Genomic DNA, 25418 nt, shown 5'->3' with positions numbered 1-25418 from the left:
CGACATGGGCCTCCACGCAGACTGGCGAGCACGTTGCGTCAGCGGGGGACATTTGGTTTTCGGTTGAGCACGCAACCATGGGCCCTTCCTATGCATGTTGCATCTTCCGGCCAATGATACGGGTGAGATACATGCAATTTCCACTGGCTTCCAAGCCCTTGATTCATGCACCTGGGAATGCGTCGAAGAAAGCAAGATATGCGGGCGATCGGCGGCCAGAATCAAGACTTGGCTCCCGGAGCTCCACTTGGCGCGGTCTGGGCGTCTGAGCGCGCGCCATATCAATATGAGTTGACCTTGTACGGTTGTACCTTAACATCTTGACTTTCAACGTTTTCCACCGACAAAGGTGATTGGCAAGGAGAGTGTAACGGTAGACGCATGCATGCGTCATACAAAGGAAGGGTGGAGTTGCGAGGAGTTCAGATGCGGAATGGAGACTGATTGCCCAATCAGGAAATCATCATCAGGAGGGGATCCCGTTTCACGTGATCTATTACATAATATTTAAGGTCCTTGAAGGCGGTGACGAGCCCAAGGTGAAAGTAGCAGGCGGTGTGTGAAAGCAGTATGATTTTTTTTCTTTTTGGACCATTTTGGGATGCTGGAGACCGGGCGAGACCTTTTTCTCAGATCAACAACTCTGAAATTGCCTTCATACATCGAGGGCCCGACTATCGATAGCCTCGGACAGCACTCAGCCATCCTGTCTATTCTCCCGACAGGCAATCCGACGGCGAGCGTTAAAGCCCCGACGATACTCGCGGCCAGCTCCGCAACCTCATCATGCCGCGCAAAGCGATTGACTCGCGCATCCCTGCCCTCATCCGAAATGGCGTGCAGGAGAAGAAGCGTAGCTTCTTCGTCGTGGTTGGAGACCGAGCGAAGGATGTGATCGTGCATCTCCACTACATCATGTCCAGCGTCGATGTGAAGCAGAACAAGTCGGTCCTGTGGGCGTACAAGAAGGATTTGCTGGGCTTCACGAGTCACCGGAAGAAGCGCGAAAACAAGATCAAGAAGGAGGTCAAGTACGGCATTCGCGAACCGAACCAGGAGGATCCCTTCGAGCTCTTCATCACACTCAACCAGATCCGCTATGTGTACTACAAGGAGACGGAAAAAATTCTGGGTAACACCTACGGGATGTGTATCTTGCAGGACTTCGAGGCTATGACCCCGAACTTGCTGGCACGCACTGTTGAAACCGTCGAGGGAGGTGGTATGGTGTTGCTACTGCTGAAGAGCATGAACAGCTTGAAGCAGTTGTACACCCTGTCCATGGACATCCACTCCCGTTACCGGACAGAGGCGCATGATGATGTGGTGGCCCGCTTCAACGAGCGCTTTATTCTCTCTCTGGGAAGCTGTGAATCCTGCCTGGTGGTTGACGATGAACTGAATGTCCTGCCCATCTCCGGCGGCAAGAATGTCAAGCCCCTCCCTCCCCTCGAATCCACCGACGAATCCAGTTCAGGGCCCAAGAAGGAGTTGAAGCAAATCAAGGAGAGTTTGGCAGAGTCACAGCCGGTTGGGCCGCTCTTGAACTTGGCTCGTACTGTGGATCAGGCAAAGGCTCTTTTGACCTTTGTTGACGCAATTGCTGAGAAGACGCTGAAGAGCACTGTTACACTTACTGCCGCCCGTGGTCGTGGAAAATCCGCTGCCCTCGGTGTTGCAATCGCCGCCGCTATTGCCCATGGTTACAGCAATATCTTCATCACCTCCCCTAGCCCTGAGAACTTGAAGACGCTCTTCGAATTTGTGTTCAAGGGCTTTGATGCTCTGGGCTACTTGGACCACGTCGACTACACTATCTTGCAATCGACTAACCCGGATTTCAACAAGGCTATCGTGCGTGTTAACATCCACCGCAACCACCGTCAAACTATCCAGTACATTCAACCGCAGGATGCGCATGTCCTGGGACAAGCAGAGCTATTGGTTATTGACGAGGCGGCCGCTATCCCTCTGCCACTTGTGCGCAAGCTGATGGGCCCTTACCTGGTGTTCATGGCCTCGACCATCAACGGTTACGAGGGAACTGGTCGGTCTCTTTCCTTGAAGCTGATCCAGCAGCTTCGGGAGCAGGCGCGCGGTGGTGTCAAGACTGCCGACGCCGATGTTGCTGACCGCAGCACCGGCAAGATCTCCAAGAGCACAGACAAGAACCTCGGCGGTCGGTCACTGCGTGAAATTACTCTTGCTGAGCCCATCCGTTACGCCCCCGGCGACGCCGTTGAGAAGTGGCTGAATAAGGTCCTGTGTCTCGATGCAACCCTTCCCAAGTCGCGCATGAACACTCAGGGATGCCCCCACCCGTCGCAGTGCCAGCTGCTCCAGGTCAATCGTGACACGCTTTTCTCTTTCCACCCGGTCTCCGAGAAGTTCTTGCAGCAGATGATGGCTTTGTATGTTGCCAGTCACTACAAGAACACGCCTAATGACCTTCAGCTCATGAGTGATGCCCCCGCCCACCAACTCTACGTGCTTGTTCCCCCCATTGATGAAGAAGCTACCAAGCTTCCAGAGCCACTTTGCGTTATTCAAGTCGCTCTCGAAGGCCGGATCAGCAGACAGAGTGTTCTGAACAGCCTAAGCCGCGGCCAGCGTGCTGGTGGCGATCTGATCCCCTGGCTGGTGTCCCAGCAGTTCCAGGATGAGGACTTCGCGGGTCTCTCTGGTGCTCGTGTCGTCCGTATCGCCACCAACCCCGAATACGTTGGCATGGGTTATGGTTCTCGTGCCCTTGAACTTCTTACCGACTTCTACGAGGGCAAGTTCACCAGCCTCGACGAGAAGATGGCTGAACCGCAGGAGGAGATGGTCCGCGTCACCGACGAGGAGCTCGCTAACTCGAGCCTGCTCGATGACAACGTCCAAGTTCGGGATATCCGCTCCATGCCACCGCTCTTCGGTAAGCTGACCGAGCGTCGTCCTGATTCTCTGGACTATCTCGGTGTCAGTTACGGCCTCACCCCGACGCTGCACAAGTTCTGGAAACGCTCTTCCTTCCACCCGGTTTACCTGCGCCAGACTCCTAATGATCTGACCGGCGAGCACTCGTGCGTCATGCTGCGCACTCTGAGTACCGGCACCAATGATGCCAGCTGGTTGGGCGCTTTCTCTCGGGACTTCCACCGCCGATTCCTCGCCTTGCTTTCTTATCAATTCCGTCAATTCCCCTCAGTTCTCTCCCTGAGCATCTGCGAGTCCGCCACTTCTGGCGCCAAGCTTGACTCCTCCGCCGTGCTGCGCACTCTGAATAAGGGTGACCTTGATGCTGCCTTCTCGCCGTTCGACCTGAAGCGTCTGGACAGCTATGCGAACAACCTCCTCGACCACCACGTCATCCTGGACATGGTCCCCGCTATTTCCGAGTACTACTTCTCCAACCGCCTGGGCGGTAAGGTCAGCCTTTCCGGCGTACAGCAGTCGATTCTCCTGGCCATTGGTCTGCAGCGTAAGAGCATGGACGATCTGGAGAAGGAGCTGAACCTTCCTTCGTCCCAGCTTCTTGCCATGTTCCTCAAGATCATGCGCAAGATGTCGACTCACTTCCGCGGCCTGATTGAGGGTGCTGTTGCAGACACCATGCCTGCAGAGCAAATTCGCCCCTCTGCTTCCGCCGGTGGTGCCCATGACGATGATGTGATCGAGGACCGATTCAAGCCTTTGGAGACCGGTTTGGAAGATGAACTCCGTGAGGGTGGCGAAGTAATCAACGCGGAGTTGCGCGAGAAGCAGCGTGCATTGATTGACGCTCTTCCGCTGGACAAGTAAGTGGCCCTCCGCCTCAAAACTACTTAGTCAAGTCATGGAATGAGCAATAACTGATTCCTAGTCTTCAGATACGAAATTGACCACGGTACTGCGTCTTGGGAGGATGCTGAGAAGCAGATCCGTGCCGGCGGTGCTGCCACTGTTAGCGTGAAGTCGAAGCAGTCGAAACGGAAGAAGGGTGAGACGGCGCGGGATATCTTCGACAAGGAAGTCGACTCCAAGCGTCAAAAGATGATCAAGAAGGGCACCGAGGGCCGCAAAAAATAAGTGGTTGGGATTACTAGTGTTCTGACGGCGTTCCTCTGCATTTTTTTCACGGTGTTTCACGCGGCTTTTCACTTCCTGTACTCTTCGAAGAGCGTGATGTTCCGGTTATTCCATGTTGCACTGGATATTCACCTCTTGTATATATGAAATGACTTGATATGTCTTTCCATACAAGTGCTTGTTTTACGTAGATGCAGAGAAGGCTGCCTCTGGTAATGACATACATGTGGGGTAAGATGCAATTGCTATCGAGCTAAAGACAAGATGGTATAGACTGACAGGGTTAGATCACCCGGAGGTGTTCAAGCTCTTACAACTCATCGTGCTCCGGGTCCTCGGCCTCCTCAGCCTTGGGCTCATTGACAATGCCCTCGGGTAGCTTCTCCTTGGCGCCTTCTCCAAGGCGGATGGCATCAACCCACCCTTCCACGGCGGCGAGGCCGTAGTCCTCTGTGTTGCCATACCGACGGTACCATCCGCGGCGGGCATTGATGGCCACAATCTCTACAGTCTCGCTTCCCCCAAGGCCGAGCGCATTGCGCAAGATCTGGGAGGCAGAGTTGATCTCTGGGACGCCGTACATCGGGAAGAGATGCGTGCCACGTTGGGCGTGCTTGTGCGCAATCTCAGCCAGACTGGCGAGCGCAGCAGTGGCTGATGATGGAAGCACAGCGTCCGGCTCACTTGTTGCCGGAAGGAGGGCCAGCAAACAGGTGGTTGACTTCGGGCCTAGACAGGCGGATTCGAGAGATTCGGGGGTAGCGAGCGTAGGAATGGGAGGCACAATCGGAACCTGAGCGGGCTTGGCTTCGGGCGTTTTCTCCGCGTCTGCCGATGCATCTTCGTCATCAGGGACAACTGGAGGCTTGGGTGCAGGCTTGGAAGGCTTGGACTTCTTGGGCTTAGCTGCAGGGGACGCAGCCTGCCCGGTAGCGTCGGGATTGGGCGAGGCGAACTTGCTGAGGAACTCGGTGATGGGCTGCTTTTTAAGCTCGCCCTCATATACCTTGGGCTCCTCGTCCTCGCCCGAGACCACAATCAGCGTCGGGAACTCAGAGACGCCAAACTTCTTGACCGACACAGACTCCTTGTTGCGCACCTGGGCGACGTCGATCGCGCCCAGGAAGTCAATGGCCAGCGCGCGGATCATCGGGCTGGTTGTGCCCTTCTCCGTGAATAAGATGGCCTTGGGCCGCTCCTCATTCTGAGCTAGCCACTTGTCCAGGTCCTTGTCCGTTGCGCGCTTCACATGGTTGGGGATGCGGTCAACAACCGCGTCGACGATGGCCTTGGCGGTGCGCGCGCCCTGGTAGTCCTCCACGCGTGGTTTTCCAACATTCTTCGAGGGGGTCACGATCTTGAGAGTGGGGAAGCCCTGGACGCCCATCTGGCCGCAGAAGGGCTTGTTTTCGTCTTCATCGCAGTTGACGGCGGCGACCTTCGCTAGGCCGTTCAGGTTTTGAGCGGCTTTCTCGTAGGCAGGTTTAAGGCTCTGGCAATGACCACACCATGGGGCATAGAATCTGGCGAATGCACAGGTCAGCGTGGTGAAAACTCGGGGGAATCGTTCGACGGTGCGGGGAGAGCTCACTCGACGATCTATGGAAGTTAGCTCTCGATCGGTCCCATTGGGCAAATCTACGACAAAAGGCGCGCTTACCGAAGTATAGTTCGAGTTTGCAATGAGCGACCCATAGGTCTTCTGATTGAGTTGCAGCACCGGCGACTTTTTGGTGTAGATCCCGTCGGCGTTGGCTGGCAGCGCCGCCAGCAACGAGGCGACAAGCAATAACGAGCTGTGTGGCAGCATGATGGCAGTAGGTAGGAAATAATTGAAGGGTTAGCTGTGCACAAAAGCTATGCGGGCGCTCAGGGGAGCATCGCAAGTCGACAGCGCGAGGGAAGAAGCAAAGAAGCCAGATCGATCAAAAGCGCGTCATTACGCAAGGTGTCCGGAAGCTCTTGGCGTGCGGAGGGAATAGCTTCTCCAATGAGAAGCTGCGGCGTGTGATGTTCCTTAACTTTTTACCACTACGATGCCGCACAGCAATGACCGCCCCTCCCTGCAACAGTCAGGGCACCTGTCATGACCTCGCATTCCTGCCCCAGGACCTTTTCTGGCTCGTCTTGGACTATTTGGCCCCCACGGATCTTGTCCGATGCCGCCGCGTCTCACGAGCATGGAACGAGGCGTTCAGCAACCCAGTCCACTTGGTGGCACTTTTCAAACGGCACTTCCCATGGACGCAAGAAGTGAAGGATCTGCAAGCTGGCTCTCCTGCCACGGGGGACGCTGTCCGCCAGGTCTTTGACCAAGTGGTCGCCCGGTATGACCATCTGGAGCGAGGAAAGCCCCGCTCCGTGCAAAAGTTCCGCCTGTGCGACGACTTCGGTGGTTCACGGGAACGAGAATGGTTTCAGGTGCAGCCGTGGGAGTCGCACGCCAGTCATCATTCGGGCACCGTCGACCGCCAGTTCGGGGAAGCAATGTGGACGCACGAAGATGGGTTGCTCGTCTTCCCCCGAGCGGAACACCAGTGTCTGGTGCTTATGGACCTGAGCAGCGACAGACAATTCATGGTCCCGTTTATCATTCAGGGCAGGGTCATCCGCAGAGTTCGACTGCAGAAGCGTTTACTGGTAGTGGAGTGGGCGGAGCCAAAAGCCTTCCACTGGCTCAATGACAGCGACGGCGTGCACCGGCATTTCGCCTCGTCTTTCGATGTGACACCGAAAGCTGACGATGGCGGATGGAACATCGTCCCGCGCAATGAGTGGAAGATTATGTTTCTAGGCCATCCCCTCAGTGAACGGGATCGGTTCTTCTCCGCGCACTCCAATACGCACTATGTTATCTACATCTGGCAGCCCAATCGCAGCTTGTACACCGCAGATGAAGATGCCCCGATCGAGTCGCTGTTTGTGTGGGATATCTCGAAACAATCTTCCTATCGCCCATCTCTGGATCCCACAGGAACTCAGACAGGTCACGATGTAGACCAGTCCCCGTCGATTGTGGCTCGGTTCGGATACCGTGATCTTGAGTTTTTCTCAATTCGCCAGAGGGGATTCCCATGTCTGCAGCGGCTAGCGGTCACTGGTGATGGCCAGGCCGTGGAAATCACCGAAAATGCCCGCATTGTTGGGGAATCCGATGAGCTTTGGGTTCGTCCGTTGGGTGTGCCTCAGACCGTAACTACGAGCATTCCGTTGACTGGAAATGGACCCCATGACCGACGCCCTGCCGGATGGACCACGCCAGCGTATCGCAGTAACTGCACGTTACAACAGATGCCTCTCTTTGAGTGGTCCCACTTGCCCGACTCGTGGTACAGCATCATCTCACAGGTGGCAGACCCTGGAGCCGGCCTTTTCTTTTGGCTCCATTTCGAGGATCTCGAAGGTGCGGAAGACCAAGATACCATATACCTGACTATTGAAACAAACAAGACGCGAGTCACTATGGAGGCGCTGGATCTCAGTGGCAGAGCAAAAATATGTGGATGTGATAGATATATCGTAGGCGAGAGTCGGAACCGTGAATTGGTAATCTACAGATTCGATCGATGAGGATATCATTGATGAGTGACAACCCTCGCCCATACCTGAGACTGTAGTTCTCGCCTGGCATGAGTCTACGTAAACACGAGAGCAAGAAAACCCACCAACGCTAACATTTTCTGCCCAGAGTCTGCCCCGTATGCTGACCGAGGGTCCTGGTCCTACAATAAATTAGAGGTCGATACGAGGGTTGTTGTTCGGCGTACCCTAACCGTCTTTTAACAGCGTGAATACAACTAGCTGCCTGTGCTTCGACTTCCTCTCGTTCCAATGGCACCTTTCAATTTTGTAAAACGCAGGGTTTAGAGCTCACAGTTTCTCGACAAAGATAGGACTTGGAAAGCAGAGGGCGTGGAAGTCACTGAGACAAGCCTGGAAGGTGAGGAGGAAGGGCTCGAAGGTGAAAGCAAAGGGATGTTTCTATCACCCATCAAGAGCATGCTGCAATAGCGACCGAAAGACTGAAAGACTGCAGCAGAACTGCTCGAAGACCCAGGGCTGAACAGCAGAGATCAACTGAATCCAAGCTCAGTCTAGATGGCTATTCTACTCGTTCAAGCGCGATTATCATGCATAGTACGCATCTATGAACAAGTTGGAAACTTGAACTATTGGGTTTACGACATGGATTGAAGGGCAAGGACGTAAGCTTGGTAGAATAAACCGAGATCCCAGCCCACGCCATGATTGGAAATAGTGCTTTCCCTCAAATCCGAAAGCCCGAGGCCTTCCTTGCGTACTGTTTCGTCAAACAGAATAGCACACAGAGGGATGAGCTGTCCACCATACCATCATAACTCACTTGGTCGACCCGTCAGTACTACCATTCTTAAACTTGCAGCGTACGCATTTCTTCGCACCACAACCCGGGCAGGTCAAGATATAGAGCGGCTTCCAGAGACCACAGTTCTCACATTCGGGCATGTCAAACCTCTTGTGCCAGAAACCGAGATGCGAACAAGTAGAACTGACATTCATAGCGGCCAGCGGGCTCGCATTGGGACACGAGAGACGAGTGCTCTCTAGCCAGCCACAGACAGACTCCATAACAAGACCGATGAGCTCCTGGTACATATCGTCGGGGGTATAACGTCCACTAGAATCGTTCAACTTGGCCATGAGGTACAGGATGAAAGGGCGCAATGAGCCCTCGATGTCGGGGTACTTAGTAGGTTGCTCACGCTCCTGGGGAAACTGCTCTGTGCTCAATGAGGTTGGGTTGGAGCTGGAAATGGCTCGGCCATTATTGGAAAAAGATAGAGCCCAAATCGCACAATCAAAATTCGTATCCTCGCCGTCGGTTTGGGTCTCAAGGTCAGGAAGGTGCATTCCACCTGACCCGATGCTACTGTCGCGGTGACTGAATTGAGATCCATTGGAGAGCTGGCAATTCCCATCACTGCTGTCGTGTAAATAGGACGCCACACTGGCGTATTCAGTCGACTGATGAACGGATGTGCTTGCCTCGCTGCCAGGACTAGCACCGTCGGGTTCGATACCTGAACCCTGTTTCACGTCATGCTCTTCCACTGTCCCGTCATCTTCGGCCGCCAACTCTTCCTCATCACGCAAAACCCGAGCCTGCATCCCCCCTTGCGTATTTCAGCTCGTGCCTTCTGGACTCCAGGATCAATGCAGGCGTAATCATCCTCCCATTGGCCCTTTCCCGCCTCAAAGTCCCATTGGTCCATTTCTGGCTGATCTTCCCTTATATGTGTTTCTGCCCAAAGAGAAACTTTCTCCTTCGGCTTCAGCTCCTCAAACATTGTGTCCATTTGCACGTTCTTCTTGCAGCTGCCTCGTGTATCGTCGAGGTTGCTTCTGTGATTATCTTCTCCACAAGGTTGCTTGCGCTCCTCCCAATTTTGCGAAGTATCTGCCGGGTAAGAACGAGAGTTCTTCCAGGAGTAAGCAGAGGAGGTCCGGGATGAACGTTGATACCAGCCTGTCCGAGAGGGATGATTGTTGTCGAGTTCTTCGTCGTGCTGGCGACGCCGTTCAAAATCGCGGAGGACCTCTATAGCCTCCTGCCCCTGTTATCCCGGTTTGTCAATGCCGAGAAACTCTTATGTTTGTAGGGTCAAGCGGGTACGGCTAACCTTCCGGAACTGGTCAATAGCATTATCAGATTGGCTGCACTTGTCTGGGTGGTGCTTGAGTGCAAACTTCTTCCAGGCGACGTTTATTTCCTTTGTTGATGCATGGCGTGCGACGCCTAGGATAGCGTAGTGATCTGTAAACTGTGTTGTCGACATCTTGGCTATTCAACAGCGGTGTCTTCGTGACAGCAAAAGCCCTGTCAATGAGAATAGTGTGACAACTAGGGAGAACTTTGAGATTGGTGAGATATAGTGACCGCAGCGGTGGGGCTGGGTGTTTTCGTGTGATTAAGGTGGCGCATAAGGGTTGGAAGGAGAGGGAAAACGTGAGAATATGATTGAGGAAGTGCTCGAAGCAGTGTGAAAAGATGAGAGCAGCGGTTGGCTGTCAAAGTAAGACAATCAGAGAGGGAGAGATGCGACAAAAAAAGGTGAGGGTGAAGAGAGGAAGCAGCTTGAGCCACGAAACTGGGGAGCTGCAGGAGCTTACGAGGGGAGGGCACACAGAATAGGAAGAGGATAGGCAGCGACAACAGCGGCCCCTAGTCAATTTGATAAGTTAATGACGGCCTATTGGGTCGGCCGAAGAGCACAAAAGAAATCGGAATGGATTGACACTGATTTTACAAAACGGAGGGTCGATCTAAATATCAACAAGTCTACACTGAAGGTGACTTCATCCCGTAGAAGCAGATCAAGGCTTCTACATTTCGGCAGAGGCGGTGGCACCGGTGATAATCTCAACCAGCTCACCGGTAATGGCGGCTTGACGCTGACGGTTGTACAGAATCTGGAATTTGTTGATCATCTCACCAGCGTTCTTGGAAGCGTTCTCCATGGCGTTGCGGCGAGCCTAATTCTTGATTAGCAACATGATTCGTCGCAATGAAAGGGTTTGTTAACGCATACCGAGATCTCGCAGGCGTGGCCCTCAGCCATGGCCCAGAAGAGGTTGTTGGCGAGAGCATACTCGCGGAGACCAGCAAGAGCCTCGTCGTCGATCTCGTAGGCAGAGATGTTGGCTGAAAGGATTGAATGTAAGCAATTGAAGATGGACAGCATCTGTGGAGTGCAGAAATATCATACCGGACTGGGTGATCGCCTCCTCGGAGAAAGCCTCAACGACGGAAGCCTCGTAGCTCTGCGCGTTGATGAACTTGTTGTAGATGATCTTGATGCTGGCGTAGTCGGTGGGCAGCAGAGAGATCTGGTCGGCAATAGCCTGGGCGTCGGCGAAGGTCGGAATATCCTTGCAGACATTGGCGAAGCTCAGGAGGATCTTCTCGGGGGCGAAACGGGACAGCTGGGCCTTGGCCTTCTCGCCGAGGATGACAATGTCGGCCTCAGGGTTCTGAGCCAACATGCGGCGGGTGGCCTTGGAGAGACCGGAGTGAATACCACCGCAAAGACCCTTGTCGGAGCTGGCCACCACATACAGAGTCTTCTTATCCTCCAGCGGCTTGGTCTCGGCCTGCTCGAAGACAGTGTTGGAGGTCTGACCGTAGCTGCGGGACTCATCCATGGCCTTCTGGGCGCGGGTGAGACGGGTCGAGGCAACAATCTTCATGGTGTTGGTGATCTTCTCGATGTTCTTGATGGACTTGAGGCGGCCCTCAATCTCACGCAGAGTCGCGAAGTTGGCGGCATTGGCAGGGGCAGCGCTTGATCGGGAGTTAGCAATCGATGGAGCTTCCTGTGCTGGGTGGTATCCTCGATTCAATCGAGACAGTATCGAGGTGGTGGTGTCGAGGGCGTCGGGTGAAAGGACCTGACCACGAGGCGGGCATCGGAAGAGGACTTACCGAGTGGCAGCAGCACTGCCAGCCCGAAGGGCCGGGCGGACGGCACGGGAGAACATCGTGAAGAGTTGATGGGGTGGTTGATAGCAGAAATGAACTGCGGAGAGAGGGGAGGGTGAGCAGGGCAGGGTTGCAGAAGCCTCTCTTTGCTATCGTTACTGGGACTGTCGGGAAGTGCGAAGTCGAACTCCTGGCTGCCGCTCCTGCGCTAAACCCAAAGGGGCAGGGTCCTACGGTGTGCTGTTCCGGCTTCCGGCGTAATTTGTGGCCTTAGGGCCTGTGCGCCTGATTTATGCCCCGTTATCCAGGCAACAAACCAGGCAAATCTGGTAGTGTTTTGGCCTCAGGCAGAATGAGGTCAAGGCCTCGCTTTCCATTCCATTCCCTCCATTCCCATTCCCCCCAAGCTTCCCAACTCTCTTCTCCTCTCCTCTCGTCTCCTCGACTCCGCGCTCCTCTCTCTCCTCTTCCTCGAGCCTCCCCCCACCACACAACTCTCCCTTCGCATCATTGATGCCTGGTCGCCTCTACTGAAGTCAACTTTGTCTTCATTGGTCAGAATTTCCCTGACTTCGTCGTTCTATCAAGCGGTTCGATTTGCCCGACTCGACGTACGAGGCCTCCTCCCAAACCCCAGCCCTCGGTTGTTCCACTCATACTCTCGTGTGCGCCCTCTGGGCATTCGAACAACCACAATGAGCTCGTCCGAAGATGACATTCCCCTCGCGCGTGCCAACGGCCGCGCCAATGGTAAGCTTTCCCCGGGTGGCTTCGCCAACATGCGGCCCCCTCGGCACTTATTTTCGAGGACACCTTTCATCTCATCACATCACACATCACACTCTCTTCAACTTCTGTCTACTGTCTGCTACAGTCTGCCCTGTCATTGGTCTTATCTATTCACTTACTCTCAGTCTTGAGCTTACCTAACATGCGAATTTCTACCTCTCTAGCCACGCCCTCTTCGGCCAAGTCTCCCACGACAAATGGAGATCTTGACCCCGGTATATCGGTTCGATTTGGCCCCGTGCAAGACAAAGACGTGGAGATGAAGGATGTGAATGCGCATGCCGTGAGCAAGCGCAAGTCTCGGATAAGCATTGACAAGAAGTCGTATGCGGAGGCCGAGAGCAGTGAAGATGACCAGCCATTGGTACGCTACGTATCGGCCTGAAATGCCCTGTATTCGCGACTTTGATGTCGCTCTTGGTTTCAGCGACTGACCATGTTCGACAGAGCAAACGCCGGCGAACCTCGGTTAAGCACGAGGACCCCGAAACAGACGATGACGTGCCTCTGGCCCTCAACGGACGGAAGCTCCCCAAGGCTTCCGAGACGGCCATTGGCGAAGAGTCTGACTCCGACGTCCCGATTGAGAGGAAACTCTCCGCGCAGAAGAAGAAGATTGAGAAGAAGGCAGAGAAAGATGCCAGTGTTGCGCGCAAGCCCTCAGCCTCGAAAGCCAAGCCCGTGACCTCCGCCAAGAAACAAGCAAATGGCGTCAAGAAGGAAGCCGTGGATGACAAGTCTTCCATCAAGAAGGTCAAGGCCAAGGTGAAGGCTGAGAGCGAGGACGCGGAAGATGCGGAGGAAGAATATCGCTGGTGGGAGGATCCCACCAAGGGCGATGGGACCAAAAAGTGGACGACCCTGGAGCACAACGGTGTGGTGTTTCCTCCACCCTACGAACCTCTCCCCAAGAATGTCAAGTTGAAGTACGACGGAGTTCCTGTTACTCTTCATCCCGAGGCCGAGGAAGTCGCTGGTTTCTTCGGAGGCATGCTCAACTCGACCCACAATGTGGAAAACCCGGTGTTTCAGAAGAATTTCTTTGGGGATTTCAAGGATATTCTCAAGAAGACTGGTGGTGCCAAGGATCTCAAGGGCAACAAGGTCGAAATCAAGGAGTTCGCCAAGTGCGACTTCAAGCATATCTTCGAGTTCTACGAAGCGCAGCGCGAGGAGAAGCGGAGTCTACCTCCGGCCGAGAAGAAGCGCCTGAAGGCTGAGAAAGATGAGCAAGAAGCCTGTTATACGACTTGCATATGGGATGGTCGCCAGCAGAAGGTCGGCAACTTCCGCGTGGAACCTCCCTCGCTATTCCGTGGCCGAGGTGAACATCCGAAGACTGGACGCGTCAAGACCCGTGTCCAGCCCGAGCAAATCACTATCAACATCGGCAAGGAGGCAACAGTTCCCCCACCACCGCCCGGTCACAACTGGAAGGAAGTGAAGCATGACCAGGAGGGCACCTGGCTCGCTATGTGGCAGGAGAATATCAACGGCAATTACAAGTACGTCATGTTGGCTGCCAATTCCGATGTCAAGGGCCAAAGCGACTACAAGAAGTTCGAGAAGGCCCGCGAGCTCAAGAAGTACATTTCCAAGATTCGCAAGGACTACACGAAGAACATGAAGAATGATCTGATGGTTGAGCGTCAAAAGGCGACTGCCGTCTATCTCATTGATAAGTTCGCTCTGCGTGCTGGCAACGAGAAAGGTGAAGACGAGGCAGAGACTGTCGGCTGTTGTTCGCTGAAGTACGAAAACATCACCCTGAAGCCACCAAACACTGTCGTCTTCGATTTTCTGGGTAAAGATAGTATTCGGTTCTACGATGAAGTTCAGGTCGACCCGCAAGTCTTCAAGAACTTGAAGATTTTTAAGAAGGCACCCAAGAAGAACGGCGATGAGGTGTTTGACCGTCTGACGGTATGTGTTTTCTTCCCATGCCCTTCATTCATGGACTCAACTAATCAAGCATAGACCTCGGCTCTCAACAAGCACTTGCAGAACTATATGAGCGGTCTGACCGCCAAGGTCTTCCGTACCTACAACGCCTCCTACACCATGAGCAACCTGCTCAAAGAAATGAAAGCATCGGGCACGGTTGCCGAGAAGGTCAAGGCCTACAACGACGCTAATCGCAAGGTTGCAATCCTGTGTAATCACAAGCGAACCGTTGGAGCTAGTCACGCCAACCAGATGGAGAAACTGGGTGAACGGGTAGGTCTTTCTGAGTGCCAATCGGTCATGCCAAGAAACTAACAGGTTTTGATTAATAGATCAAGGGGCTTCGCTACGAAAAGTGGCGGTTGAAGATGCAGATGCTCGATCTGGAGCCCTCCCTCAAAAAGAAGAAGGGCGCCTCGTTCTTCGAGCTTGATGAGGACCTGACCCCCGAGTGGGTCAAGGAATATCAAGCCTTCAAGCTTGAAGAGATGACTCAGAAAATCAAGAAGAAGTTTGAGAAGGACAATGAAAGGCGTGTTGCTGAAGGCGAAAAGGAACTGAAGGCATCTGACCTTACAGAGCGCCTGGAAGCCGTCAAGGACTTGGAAAAGAAGTACAAGAAAGAGAACAAGACCGGAAAAGTTGAGGCCGAGGGCCGGGGCCCGACTGTTGACAAGCTCGAGGGCAACATTCAGAAGATGGATCAGCGCATTGATACCATGTCACTCCAGGCTCAGGACAAGGAAGACAACAAGGAGGTCGCCTTAGGCACCTCAAAAATCGTGAGTTTTGAACTGCTCTTGTTACGGGATGATTGTGCACATGTCTAACTGTCTTCTACAGAACTACATTGATCCCCGTCTCACCGTCGTGTTCAGCAAGAAGTTCAATGTGCCCATTGAGAAATTCTTCTCCAAGGCTCTCCGCGAGAAGTTTGAGTGGGCCATCAAGTCCGTCGATGAGGATTGGGAGTTCTGAACATCTTCCATATGCAACCAGTCTGTCGCCTACAGTTCTCTTTGCCACGTACAATATCGCCTTTTTTCAACCCTGGACAGTGGAGAGGTGACTGTTTTCTTCGATATCTTCACTTTTTCTGTTAAATTTTTTTTTGTCACCATAAGCATGAGATCTGGCTCTCTCACTGGTTTCTTTTCACGTTGATAGCATCCAACTCGAAAAAGGTGTTATATCAACGGGTCACGTCACGTTATACGCACAAACACCATGGATGGCTCTCGTGGGTGAGTTTCTAAAAGAAAACAAGACAAGGACAAGAAAACGCCTGCAAAAGACCAAAAAAAGACCAGAAAGACGCATTGCATTGCACATGGTTGTTTCCGTTTCGATTTCCAGATCGCCTTTGCATTCAACCCGGTATTGACTCTGCTTTCCCGGTCAGTCCATAGAAGCTCAATTTAGCTAGAAAGGAAGATCGCAATGTATTCTACCTATTACTCCTTACCTATCTCTTCGTAGACTCGGTAATTTCCCTACTCCAAACGGGGCAATCATGCTGCCTCTCTCCTGGCAAGTGAAGCGTACAGGCGTGGCTTAGTAGTGAATCCTGCACGATATGTATGCATGCAGACAAATGGAATCACGAACTCAAGGCCGACCATCACGCCCATATTGAGAACCAGAGGAAAAGCGGGGTGAGATGCTATAAGGGCAGATTCTGGGGGCTAACGAACATTCGAGTCAATTCTAAAGTACATACAAATCCAACGAAGTGTCGATGCATACAGAATACTGTGTCAAAGAAAGCGGATGAGAAGGAAAAGCCACCACCAGATGGAAAGACGAAAAGGCTCAATATGCAAAATGCATCCTCGATCAAACAATAGGGGGTGAGAACGGGAACGAAAATGGAAAGAGGATATATGCAAGAAATGGAATCAAAATCCCGCGCAACGGAGTCAGGGTTATTAGTACAAAAGGAGGTAGCAGTCCAGCATGCGGGTCTGGGCGGCGGCGATATATAAGGGAATCTGGAAATTTGACAAACATGTAGAAGGGGAAGTGCAAAGATGGAGGAATCAATCATCAAAGACGTCGTGCCGTGTCAGGGCTAGGGGAATGCTTGCTTTGAGGACACAATGCGATGCGATGCGGAGACCGGGACTCTCTCGACAGGGGAAACAGACCGTTCACAATCATACGAGGAGGTAAGGAGAGGGGAAAGACCGTAAGACGGAACGAGAAGGGGGTTGTTTACGGCCACCAGCCCATCCGCTTGTAACTCTCGATTATCTCGCGGACGCTCTCGGTGCCGAAGTGCTCATACTTCGGCTTCCAGCCGACTGTCGACTCGAACAGCGAGCCGTCAATCGACATGTCTTGGTCCTTGAGCACATCGCGCTCCAGGAACGGACCGATAGGCCCGGGCCGCTCGATCTTGCTCTTGGCGACCAGATCGGCCCACTCCTGCAGACTGACCTCGTTCATTTCGTCCACGACATCATCCAGGTTCATCTTGGCCAGCTGCGAGGCCAGCGAGCCGAGGAAGGAGACCTTGAAGTCGAACACCTCGGCCAGGGCGTTGGCGACGTGTTGCTGCGAGGTTTCGTTGTGGTCAACGACGTTGAAGGCCACCGTCATGTTCGGGTCCTTGAACAAAGACGGCAGGGAGTCGTCGTTGCGGTCCAGTTTGCCCTTGCTGGCGCGCCACTCGGCCGCCATCCAGAGCGCACTCGCCGCGTCCTTGACGTGCAGCGTGTTCACCTTGATGTCCTTGGAGTATAACAACTCGAGGTCCTGTTCCATCTCTTTGTGCACACGGGCCAGGCAGATGGCCACGGAAAAGTAGCCTGGGTCGTAGGCGCCGTAGACGTGCGGCAGGCGCAAGGCACAGTACTGCAGGCCAGGGAAGTTGAGCAACTCCTCGGCGGCCTTCAACTTCCATTTGGCTAGCTTGTGCCACGGCTGCAACTTGTCGGCCTCCTTGCGCGGCGAGGACCCGCTCTTGTAGACGTGCGCAGTCGAGCACTCAACGAAGGCAGAGATACCGCGCTTGGCAACCTCTTTGCCCAGGGTAATGCTAAGGCTGCAACTGCGGGCTTCGTAGACATCGTCGGGTTGGGAATGCCGTGTCTCGCCGCCGCAGTTGATCACATAGTCAAATTGTTCGCCATTGGCCCGGTCGAAGATACGCGGGAGGTGTTCTATAGCAAGGAAGTTGGGTGTATGAGTACTCTGTGCCGACCATGTAATTGCCAGGGAATTGGGATTCGCAAGTCCACATACGTTCACGACTGGCGTCTGCCTGTACAAACTTCTCCTTGGAGCAGGCCTCTTCGAATTCGGGAGCCAGCCACGCCAGTTGCGGCAGAACCTTGTCGACAATGCGGACCTCGGAGGCCAGGTTATTCTCATGGATATGGAGTGCCAGATGGCGACCGATGAAGCCTACGCCATCAGGCTATGTGTCAGCGGCATGTTTCCGGACGAGGTCCGAGAGAATTGAGAAGGGCGAGGCGGGCGAGAGGAGGAAGGAGGAGGGGGAGTGGTCCGCGGGGGGATACGTACCGAGGCCACCGATAATCAAGACGGCGGGCTTTTTTGCGTCGGTCATGGTGAACGAACGGGCTGGTTTCAATTGCAGCGGCCCACAGCCCGAGTTTCCAGGTTGGAGGAATAAGAAATAAAGAAAAGGGGAGGGTAAGGGGAGGGGAGCGAGGAGGAGAGAGGGGGGAAAGAGAGTGGTGAATCGATGAATCGACGAATGCAAAAGAGGGGGACGGAAAGGGAGACCAAAAGCCTAAATGGAATCGCGTGTCAGCCGGGGGAACTCTCTCCTCTTCGGGCCGTTTTCCCTCCACCAGAAATTAACATCTCCGCTGCAGCCTGAACAACAAACCCTCACCAGGACCCCACGGCGGCCCGCTAACCCATCGCTAGAAAATTCGGGAAGATCACACACCCTGGCTGGTCCCAAACTTCGCGGGCCACACCCCTGCCAAGCGCCTCCGCTCCAACCGCTCTAACAACGCCGTGGATCTATAGTCGCCGAGCTAAGTGGGCTTAGCGGGCTCGCGGTGGGGACTACCTGCGCACCGCAGATTTGAGGCGCAGGACTGGAGTTGCCGGTGACGTCGGCCCTGTGTGCAGACAGCGCGCTGGGAGGGACTCCGGAACTACCCTCGGGAGCTAGAGGACGAGCAAAGTGTGGTACTGGGATCTGCCCGGACCCAAACATTTGTGCGTGCTTAATTGCCATCTGGGGTTCCTCGGTTCCCCAGTTCCTCTACATCAACTGGACACCCTCGCCGGCAACAGCCCTGCTCCCTGATCCCGTTCTGATCGGGTTGTTGTGTTCATCTCATCCCTTCATCCCGGAGATAGCCAGCCTGCCGTTCACGGTTCACGGTTCACGGTTCACGGTTCACGGTTCACTCCATCCTCAATGTCACCTCCACCGCAAACTCAAATGCCTGCAATTCTCCCTCCTCCTTCGCTCGCCATGCACAGCCGATTCGGTTCATCAGTGACTGGAGATCGTCGGTTTCACGGCGCATCACGAAGGACACTCCCGACCACCGGAGCAGTACTACTGCGTACGAGCAGTGCGGAATATCAGCAAACAGCTGCAGCAGGCTTCCATCATGCTCGAAACGGCACCTCTTCTCCATTTCGTCCAGGAAGTCGTCAGTAGTCTGAGATTCCTCGAAATTGTGGAAGGGAACACACACTGGCTCCCGTCGGCTTCGATCTTCTCGAACCAGAAAGTAGGTCGCCAGGGTGTTGGGGGCAGTACTTATGGAACGAGTGAACAAGTTCTCCGACTTCTGCAGGCTTTCTGTTGAATCATTTAGCGAGGTTAAGTCAGCCAGTACTTATCACAAAGAGTTCACTTACCTCGCCGGGAAGGCTGAGTGCTGTGCCCACTTGGAGCGCCTCGGGCCGCGGTGGTCGAGGCCACGAGCGCCGTTCCAGGCATTGCACAACGCCCTCGAGTCAAGGGGGTGGGGGTGAATTGGGCTGCATCCTTTGGAGACTTGCCTGTAAGTACCAAACTCTGACTTCGCTTGGTCTTGGGAGCCGTGGGACTCTTGGTCTTGGAAGACTTGGACTTAGGAGTCGATAGCGGGTTGCTCTTCTTGGCCACCGCAATAGTCCCACATTCGGATGAGGGTGGCTCGGATATCATGCTGCTTGACGGAGACGGGGTTTTCGACACCTGGGGTTTGTCAGTATCAAGCCACCCGGAATGCAACCGGTAGGAAACTAGACCCTCAAATTCGGGAAGCTTACCTCCTGCGAGATTAACTCCCGCCGGTTTTTGGCATCCTTCTCGAGCAGGAACGAGAGCGCTTGGACCATTCTGGTGAATGTCAACTCCGTCCTCCCCTTAGTTAACAAAGCCAATAGGACCACCACACTCACGGTTTTCTGTCTCTTGGATAGACACAAATATGACCCGCCTGAATATGTGCTTCAAGCAGGTACCGTTCTGCGTGCTTTCGACCCCAATACTCGTAGCCGACCTCATCAATGAAGCTCTCGGCAACCATCTTCCGCTGTGACTCGTTGTCTTGCATAGCTGCCCAGGACGAAGAGAGCGAGACGTGATCCTTAAGCTTTTTGTGGAACTTGTTCCAGAATTCATGCTTGAAGTCAAAGAACAGACGGAACTCATCCAGTCTGCTTTTTGCAGTAAGTTCCTTAGCATTGATCAGATCCATGAGGGGATTCATTTCCTCGGGAAACGAAGGCGTTTTGTTGTTTCTGGTCGAGCGTGGTGGATTAAACATCACGTCGCGTCGGTGGGTGCTGAGGGGACGTTGAAGTGAGGGGAAAAAGAAGATATCGATAATCTCGGTAGTGAGAGATGGTGAATGAAGGATAACACTCCTGGGGATTTGAGCTTTGAACGGGTATGGAATACTCAAGTCGTCGAGTGTGGGAGTGAATGGAGAGGATGCGGGGATGTAGACAACAGGAGACAAGGCACAACCAAGTAAGGTGGGGGAGAGCTGCGATGCTGGAGGAGTCTGGTGTAGGCAAGTGAGTGGGAGAAAACAAAACCGCTCAGGTAAAGAGGGTTCTTTCACCCTGCCTCGAACTTCGTTATATTCGCTACAAGGCACTACACTACCTAATATAAAGTATTGACAAAACATCTCATCAAGCTGAACAAACTGAACGGCAGAACCGACTGGCAAGATATCGGCCCCAGAGACCGGTCACTAGACAGTTATGTCGATGCCACGTATGAATGATCAAGACGAGCAAGAGATATGCACGTTGTGGAATTATCAAAGCCGCACCACCAAACTAATAAAACTGTTCAAGAGTGCTTAGGGAAACTCATTCTGCACCAAGGTATCTCAAAGAATTCTTCAGCTCTTTGATCGCTGTATTCACATCGTCAAAGGTGAGAGCCGAGACAGCCCAGCGAGCGTGTTTCTGCGCCATGGAGATATTATGGTCATCGACTGAGTGCGATGGCTGACTCGGGGCCGCTGGTGCAGGAGCAGGGGATGCCCGAGCAGCAGCAGGCACCGATGGAGATGCTGCTGGGGGAGAAATATGGGTACTAGCACTTGGTGGGTTGTAGAAAGAAGTTGGGTCTGGTGCCGCGATTGACGGGCTTGTTGTAGAGGGTGGTGGGAAGGAATGGAAGGAGTTAGAATGACGCGATGCATGAGTCGTGTGGAGATCGGAAGTTCCAGGTGTATCGGGTAGATCTATGATAGGACCAGGGCCGCCAGCCTTGCCACCGATGGTGCTAGGGGTGGAGGGAAGTTCCAGTTCATCAGATTGCCGCGGGTAAACGTCTCGTGCCTTTCCCGGGGTGCCGGGTGCATTGCTGGGCACAGAAGGAATTTCGGGTCCCGAGGAAGCAGGTGCCCGCGGCATGGAGGATGTTCGGGACGGATGCAGTGACTCGTCCAAGGTTGATTGATGGGCCAGTTGGCGCCCAAGCCGCTCGGCTTCGTCTGGAACTTCCTCCACGGATGCCTGGCGTGGCCTTGAGGCCTGCTCTGCCACGGACTCGTCAAACGCTTGCACTTCAGGGTCAGCCACTGTCACCTCTTCCTCCTCTGCCTTAGGTGCAGGGTTCGTGGCATTAGGATCCTCTCCAGCCTTGAAGGCTTTCACAATCCGAACCGCGTGGTATTTGGCGAACTTGATTCTCCCCGCAATCTCCGGGTCCAGGTCTCCCCAAATCTGGCACAGCTCAAGGAAAACAGCTGCTGCTTGGAACGTATCGGCAGTTTGTCTGGATATCTATAAACAGGTGTGGACTCGTTGACTGGTGACGTGGGGAAGCTCACTTTGTAACCTTGTTGGCGGCCATGGCAGCCTCGGCGCGATTGAAGACCTCTAGTCCGAATTGCTCGACATACGCATTCGCCGCAACGTCATCTGTCACAGTTTCATTCTCAGGGTTCTCGAGTTTGAACTATTCCCCAGGTCAAGTAGTCAGTTATCGTGCTGCGCAGGTAGCAGCGGGCAGTGATGCGGCGGGGAGTGCGGGGGAAGTGCGCCTGACCTGCTCGAGCTTATCCACGAGGCTGGTCGTGTAAATTCTGATTTCATCATCGGAGTTGTGAAGTCCTCTCCCAATGATCTGATTCACAACGTGAAAGTTGCCTATCGCGTGGGGGAACCTGGGTTAGTTCGAAAGTCGCATGGCGGGGGAATCAGCACCACCCACACCAATAGGCCACCACGGGCTTTGCCTTCTCGATCTGCGCCGCCCTGACGGCAAAGCGCCCAATGTCAGCAGATCGCAGCGCGGCGGGGATATTGCTGGCCATAGCGGAGGTTGGCGCAGGAGAATGGTGGGGGAAGGGCCAGATGACGTTTGGAGCTTGGAGCTTGGAGCTTGGGGGATTCCACCGCCCGTGCGGAGACGCGATAACAAAGCAACGTCATCTTTTGGCAGTCTTTCATCAACATCAACGTTGCGCTAGTTCTCTTTCTGTAGCCAAGTATGGCTCCAACACTTGCTGCAAAGTATGCTTCCTTCGGATTAATCCTTGTGCTAAGATCCTCTTATTAATTCATACATTATGGTGGCAGGTCTCTAACGATAACGCTTATCCGGTCCGAATGGTTGCATGTCCTCGCATCGTCACCTGACTATTCTAGTGTTGCTTTGCTCTTCGGAGTTTCCCTAGTGCCCAGCTCCGAGGCTTTGTACCGAGGTGCGTGAGTGACAGGAGCCGGAAGCAAGTGCCGTCTCTTGCGGTGTTCATCTACTCAGGGCTCGGACGGAGGCAGCCTAGCCCGGGCCGCACCAAGGCCAACGCCAATTTTGGTGTTGATCACTGGGTCAGATGATGCCGGGCCGCTCAGCAGGCTGAAGCTCAAGGGGAGCCTTCTCGAGTCACCGAGGTGGAGTCCATGGACTTGGATGTCTTTATGACGGCATTTAATAAGAATGATTGGGTTCATCGTAGAGCTCAAAGGATCCCAAAGTGGTCAGTGATTTGGATTCAAGCATCTTCGACAATCCACTCGCCAATCTCTACTCGCTCCTCAGCCATGGCCTCTACCTGAAATTGATCTTCCACTTGTCCCCCAGGCCCTCCAATGCGCTCAATGACAATCCAAGTTTTGCCCCGCGAGGCAGGAGTCGGCATGAGATTAAAGTCATCCACCCGCACCCCGGACGGGGCATCGCAATGACTACCATCTTCGGAAACGGCCAATGTCTCCTTGTACGGGCCTTGGCCCAGTTCCACGGTCATCAAAACAGGCGACGGGGCGACGGAACGAGATCCAATCATGGATAATTTACTCTTTGCCACGAGTTTGATCTGTGTCATCCGCGATACTTGCAATGACGCTAGCATCCGGTCTTTTCCTGGAGTTAGAACGCCGACACTAGACACAGTGATTCGGCGGCCGGCGGACTCGGAGGCCAATGGTTGTACCACACATGGAATCGAAGAGGAGATCCAGAGCATGAAGCGGCCAAGTTGGTCAGGCGCGAAGGTAGAACAGACAATGGTGTACATACCCTTGTCGAGGGACTTCGTTTCGGCTAGGGCACATCCTCGACGATAATCTCCGCTGTCGGCAATGATGTCTCGGCTTCGAACTCTCGCGATACGTTGACCATTTGACCAAAAGAGCTTCACATGCATCGCGAGCTCGGCCTCGTGAGATTCGAGTAAAATTGAAACATCTGTCATTTCAGGGACCTGAAGACTGAATTGCGGGTTGGAAGAATACCGGGTAGACTCTGCGTTCCCGCCGGCTGTCAATGCTGTCCAGGAGCCACTTGATTTGTGAAGACACATGTGTTTGTCTCTTGAGGGGGCCAGGGAAACCGGCGATGTTGAGAATGCTGAAAGAGTAAAATTCTGGCTTGATGAGGGTAGTGACTGTTCTGAGATCACGGCAGTGTAGGTAGTCCTTGGAGGCATATCGAGTCTCATGAGAGTGTTCGGAGCATCCACATAGGGCCCGCGATGTAGGGCTCCATCGCTCAAAGAAACTCTGGTGCCATCTGCTTGGAAAATGTAGATGCTGATAAAGCCCAGCTCGCCACTTTCATTTTTCAAGTAGTGCTGGTCGCCCTTGAAATGCTTGCCTAGCAACAACCAAACGGTGCCTCCCACCTCGCTATAGACCGAGAACTGGGGATTCCTGACAAAGCACCCAGCAAGGACCCGTCCCTGAGAAAGGTCCCAGGTGAAATGTATGTCTTCACGATGCTTGAATAAACCTGGGTTCCAATTGAGATAGAGGTTCTCGAAATTTTGGAAGACCTGTTCGCAATCCATCCAGAAAGTCCCTGGAGATAGTGGTGACGAGGGGTTTGCAGAGGCCGCCGGCTCAAGCCGGCTAGTCTGGATGATGCTAGGCTCCGCACCTGCCCATGGATTTTTGAGCAGGAACTGACGCCGCCCGTTGTTCTCCTTCATATGTAAGATAGCATAGTCATGCTCGCTCACTAAGCCCAGGCCTTGTTGTTCCCGTTCGGTCAATTTGCCGGTTCCGATGGTCAGAACGACATCACCATAGGAGAACGCTTGGTACAAACGTTTCCAAATCTCTTCCGATGTTGCATCCTCATTGTGTAGGAAGACTTGTTCAGGAATCCAGCCGGTCAACACCCAGAGATCTGTCCCTGAGTTGCTGCCAGGAAAGTCATACCCACCGCGAACTTTCAGATATGCTTTCTCGACAAGAGCAGGCCATAAGAAGTTGAGGTTATTCCGGTCAATCACATGAAGTGATCGTTCTGTATTCGAAGATGGCAACCGGTCATCTATGACGACTTTTCGAAAAGACCCGTTGAAATAGAAACAGAAGACGTATTTCCCTGATGGCGATAGAGCCGGTTGGTCTGAGCCGGTCTCACAGGGATACATCGCTGGCGAGGCATGCTATGTGATTCGGTCAGTCCCACATCCCCCAATGCCACCAAGGCTCAATACATACATTTCCTAGTCCGCGCTCCGATCTCGAGGTAGTTGCACAAAGACTTGCAACTACAGAACAATCGGTCAAGACATCTTGCACGAGATCGGCTGTCCCTGTGACAGACATCACTGCCGCAACTGCCGGTTGGGTTTTGTTTGCCGTATTTCTTGCATGTAGCAAATCGGACGGTCGCTTCCATCCTGCAAATATTTCCGTCTGACATTGAGACAGATGCAGATCGGGCGAATCACTGTATAAACAATCAGACAGGACACAAAGACACAAGCATCTAAACAACACGTGTTCCACACATACGTGAATGGCTGATCGAATTCAGCGGAGGCCGGCGGGCGCTCCCATGGTGGAAAGATAAAGCCATTCAGCTTTGCTCCCTCCAATATGATGATCTCTTCACGGGTTGTGAGCTTGCGCTTGGACGTGGGGGGTCGCAAGCCGGCGACACGTTTCTGGCGGGCCGCCGGTTGCCAATCCGCGGCAGCCTTTATCCGCTCGGCCCGGGTGAGGAGTTCCTTGCATTTGGAATCGAGTAGCTTCCTGTCATCAGAAGATGCCAGGCGCAATGCCTTCATGTAATGTTCAGCGGCATTAATGGCTGCTTCCAGAGCTGCTTTCTGCGAGGTTGCGGTGGCTATCGCTCCTTCGGCTTGCTAACTGCCGATTAGCTATTCCGGGGTTCGGTGTTCCAGTCTGGGGAAATTAAGGTAGTGGGCATTACCACTGCTTGAGAAACATGCAAATTCTGCGTGGCCCCGTGGGGTTTCGACATGGC

At 53.7% G+C, this 25418-nt stretch overlaps 10 protein-coding genes across 10 annotated transcripts; 3 read left to right on the top strand and 7 right to left on the bottom strand.

Moving 5' to 3' along the window:
* Positions 1–786: 786 nt before the first annotated feature.
* Positions 787–4050, top strand: N7482_008106 (ribosome biosynthesis protein KRE33; the record flags this gene model as incomplete). The annotated part of the gene is made up of 2 exons (XM_056690230.1): positions 787–3779; positions 3852–4050. 2 exons carry the CDS (start codon positions 787–789, stop codon positions 4048–4050), a joined length of 3192 nt encoding a protein of 1063 aa, XP_056539995.1.
* A 310-nt stretch (positions 4051–4360) lies between these two features.
* On the bottom strand, positions 4361–5860 carry N7482_008105 (putative disulfide isomerase; the record flags this gene model as incomplete). The annotated part of the gene is made up of 1 exon (XM_056690229.1): positions 4361–5860. The coding sequence occupies one exon, from the start codon at positions 5858–5860 to the stop codon at positions 4361–4363; it is 1500 nt and encodes a 499-aa protein (XP_056539994.1).
* Positions 5861–6099: 239 nt separating this feature from the next.
* N7482_008104 (F-box protein) lies at positions 6100–7620 on the top strand (the record flags this gene model as incomplete). The annotated part of the gene is made up of 1 exon (XM_056690228.1): positions 6100–7620. The coding sequence occupies one exon, from the start codon at positions 6100–6102 to the stop codon at positions 7618–7620; it is 1521 nt and encodes a 506-aa protein (XP_056539993.1).
* Positions 7621–8228: 608 nt separating this feature from the next.
* Positions 8229–9866, bottom strand: N7482_008103 (uncharacterized protein; the record flags this gene model as incomplete). The annotated part of the gene is made up of 4 exons (XM_056690227.1): positions 8229–8387; positions 8458–9192; positions 9234–9644; positions 9711–9866. 4 exons carry the CDS (start codon positions 9864–9866, stop codon positions 8229–8231), a joined length of 1461 nt encoding a protein of 486 aa, XP_056539992.1.
* Positions 9867–10413: 547 nt separating this feature from the next.
* Positions 10414–11568, bottom strand: N7482_008102 (F1F0 ATP synthase subunit gamma; the record flags this gene model as incomplete). Its single annotated transcript, XM_056690226.1, has 4 exons — positions 10414–10563; positions 10620–10732; positions 10797–11371; positions 11513–11568. The coding sequence occupies 4 exons, from the start codon at positions 11566–11568 to the stop codon at positions 10414–10416; spliced, it is 894 nt and encodes a 297-aa protein (XP_056539991.1).
* Positions 11569–12204: 636 nt separating this feature from the next.
* N7482_008101 (DNA topoisomerase 1) lies at positions 12205–15220 on the top strand (the record flags this gene model as incomplete). The annotated part of the gene is made up of 6 exons (XM_056690225.1): positions 12205–12259; positions 12463–12662; positions 12746–14221; positions 14276–14515; positions 14575–15024; positions 15086–15220. The coding sequence occupies 6 exons, from the start codon at positions 12205–12207 to the stop codon at positions 15218–15220; spliced, it is 2556 nt and encodes an 851-aa protein (XP_056539990.1).
* A 1236-nt stretch (positions 15221–16456) lies between these two features.
* On the bottom strand, positions 16457–17816 carry N7482_008100 (NAD-dependent epimerase/dehydratase family protein; the record flags this gene model as incomplete). Its single annotated transcript, XM_056690224.1, has 3 exons — positions 16457–17406; positions 17489–17650; positions 17771–17816. 3 exons carry the CDS (start codon positions 17814–17816, stop codon positions 16457–16459), a joined length of 1158 nt encoding a protein of 385 aa, XP_056539989.1.
* An 817-nt stretch (positions 17817–18633) lies between these two features.
* On the bottom strand, positions 18634–19995 carry N7482_008099 (uncharacterized protein; the record flags this gene model as incomplete). The annotated part of the gene is made up of 3 exons (XM_056690223.1): positions 18634–19040; positions 19100–19554; positions 19628–19995. 3 exons carry the CDS (start codon positions 19993–19995, stop codon positions 18634–18636), a joined length of 1230 nt encoding a protein of 409 aa, XP_056539988.1.
* A 556-nt stretch (positions 19996–20551) lies between these two features.
* On the bottom strand, positions 20552–22008 carry N7482_008098 (uncharacterized protein; the record flags this gene model as incomplete). Its single annotated transcript, XM_056690222.1, has 4 exons — positions 20552–21467; positions 21523–21650; positions 21741–21841; positions 21906–22008. 4 exons carry the CDS (start codon positions 22006–22008, stop codon positions 20552–20554), a joined length of 1248 nt encoding a protein of 415 aa, XP_056539987.1.
* A 681-nt stretch (positions 22009–22689) lies between these two features.
* N7482_008097 (calpain-like protease PalBory) lies at positions 22690–25415 on the bottom strand (the record flags this gene model as incomplete). The annotated part of the gene is made up of 4 exons (XM_056690221.1): positions 22690–24591; positions 24647–24878; positions 24944–25296; positions 25365–25415. The coding sequence occupies 4 exons, from the start codon at positions 25413–25415 to the stop codon at positions 22690–22692; spliced, it is 2538 nt and encodes an 845-aa protein (XP_056539986.1).
* Positions 25416–25418: the final 3 nt, after the last annotated feature.

Source organism: Penicillium canariense, assembly GCF_028826845.1.
Source record: "Penicillium canariense strain IBT 26290 chromosome Unknown utg000006l_segment0_segment0, whole genome shotgun sequence".
NCBI lineage: Eukaryota > Fungi > Ascomycota > Eurotiomycetes > Eurotiales > Aspergillaceae > Penicillium > Penicillium canariense.
The sequence above is the reverse complement of the archived record's forward strand: the minus strand, read 5'-3'. Positions and strand labels throughout refer to the sequence as shown.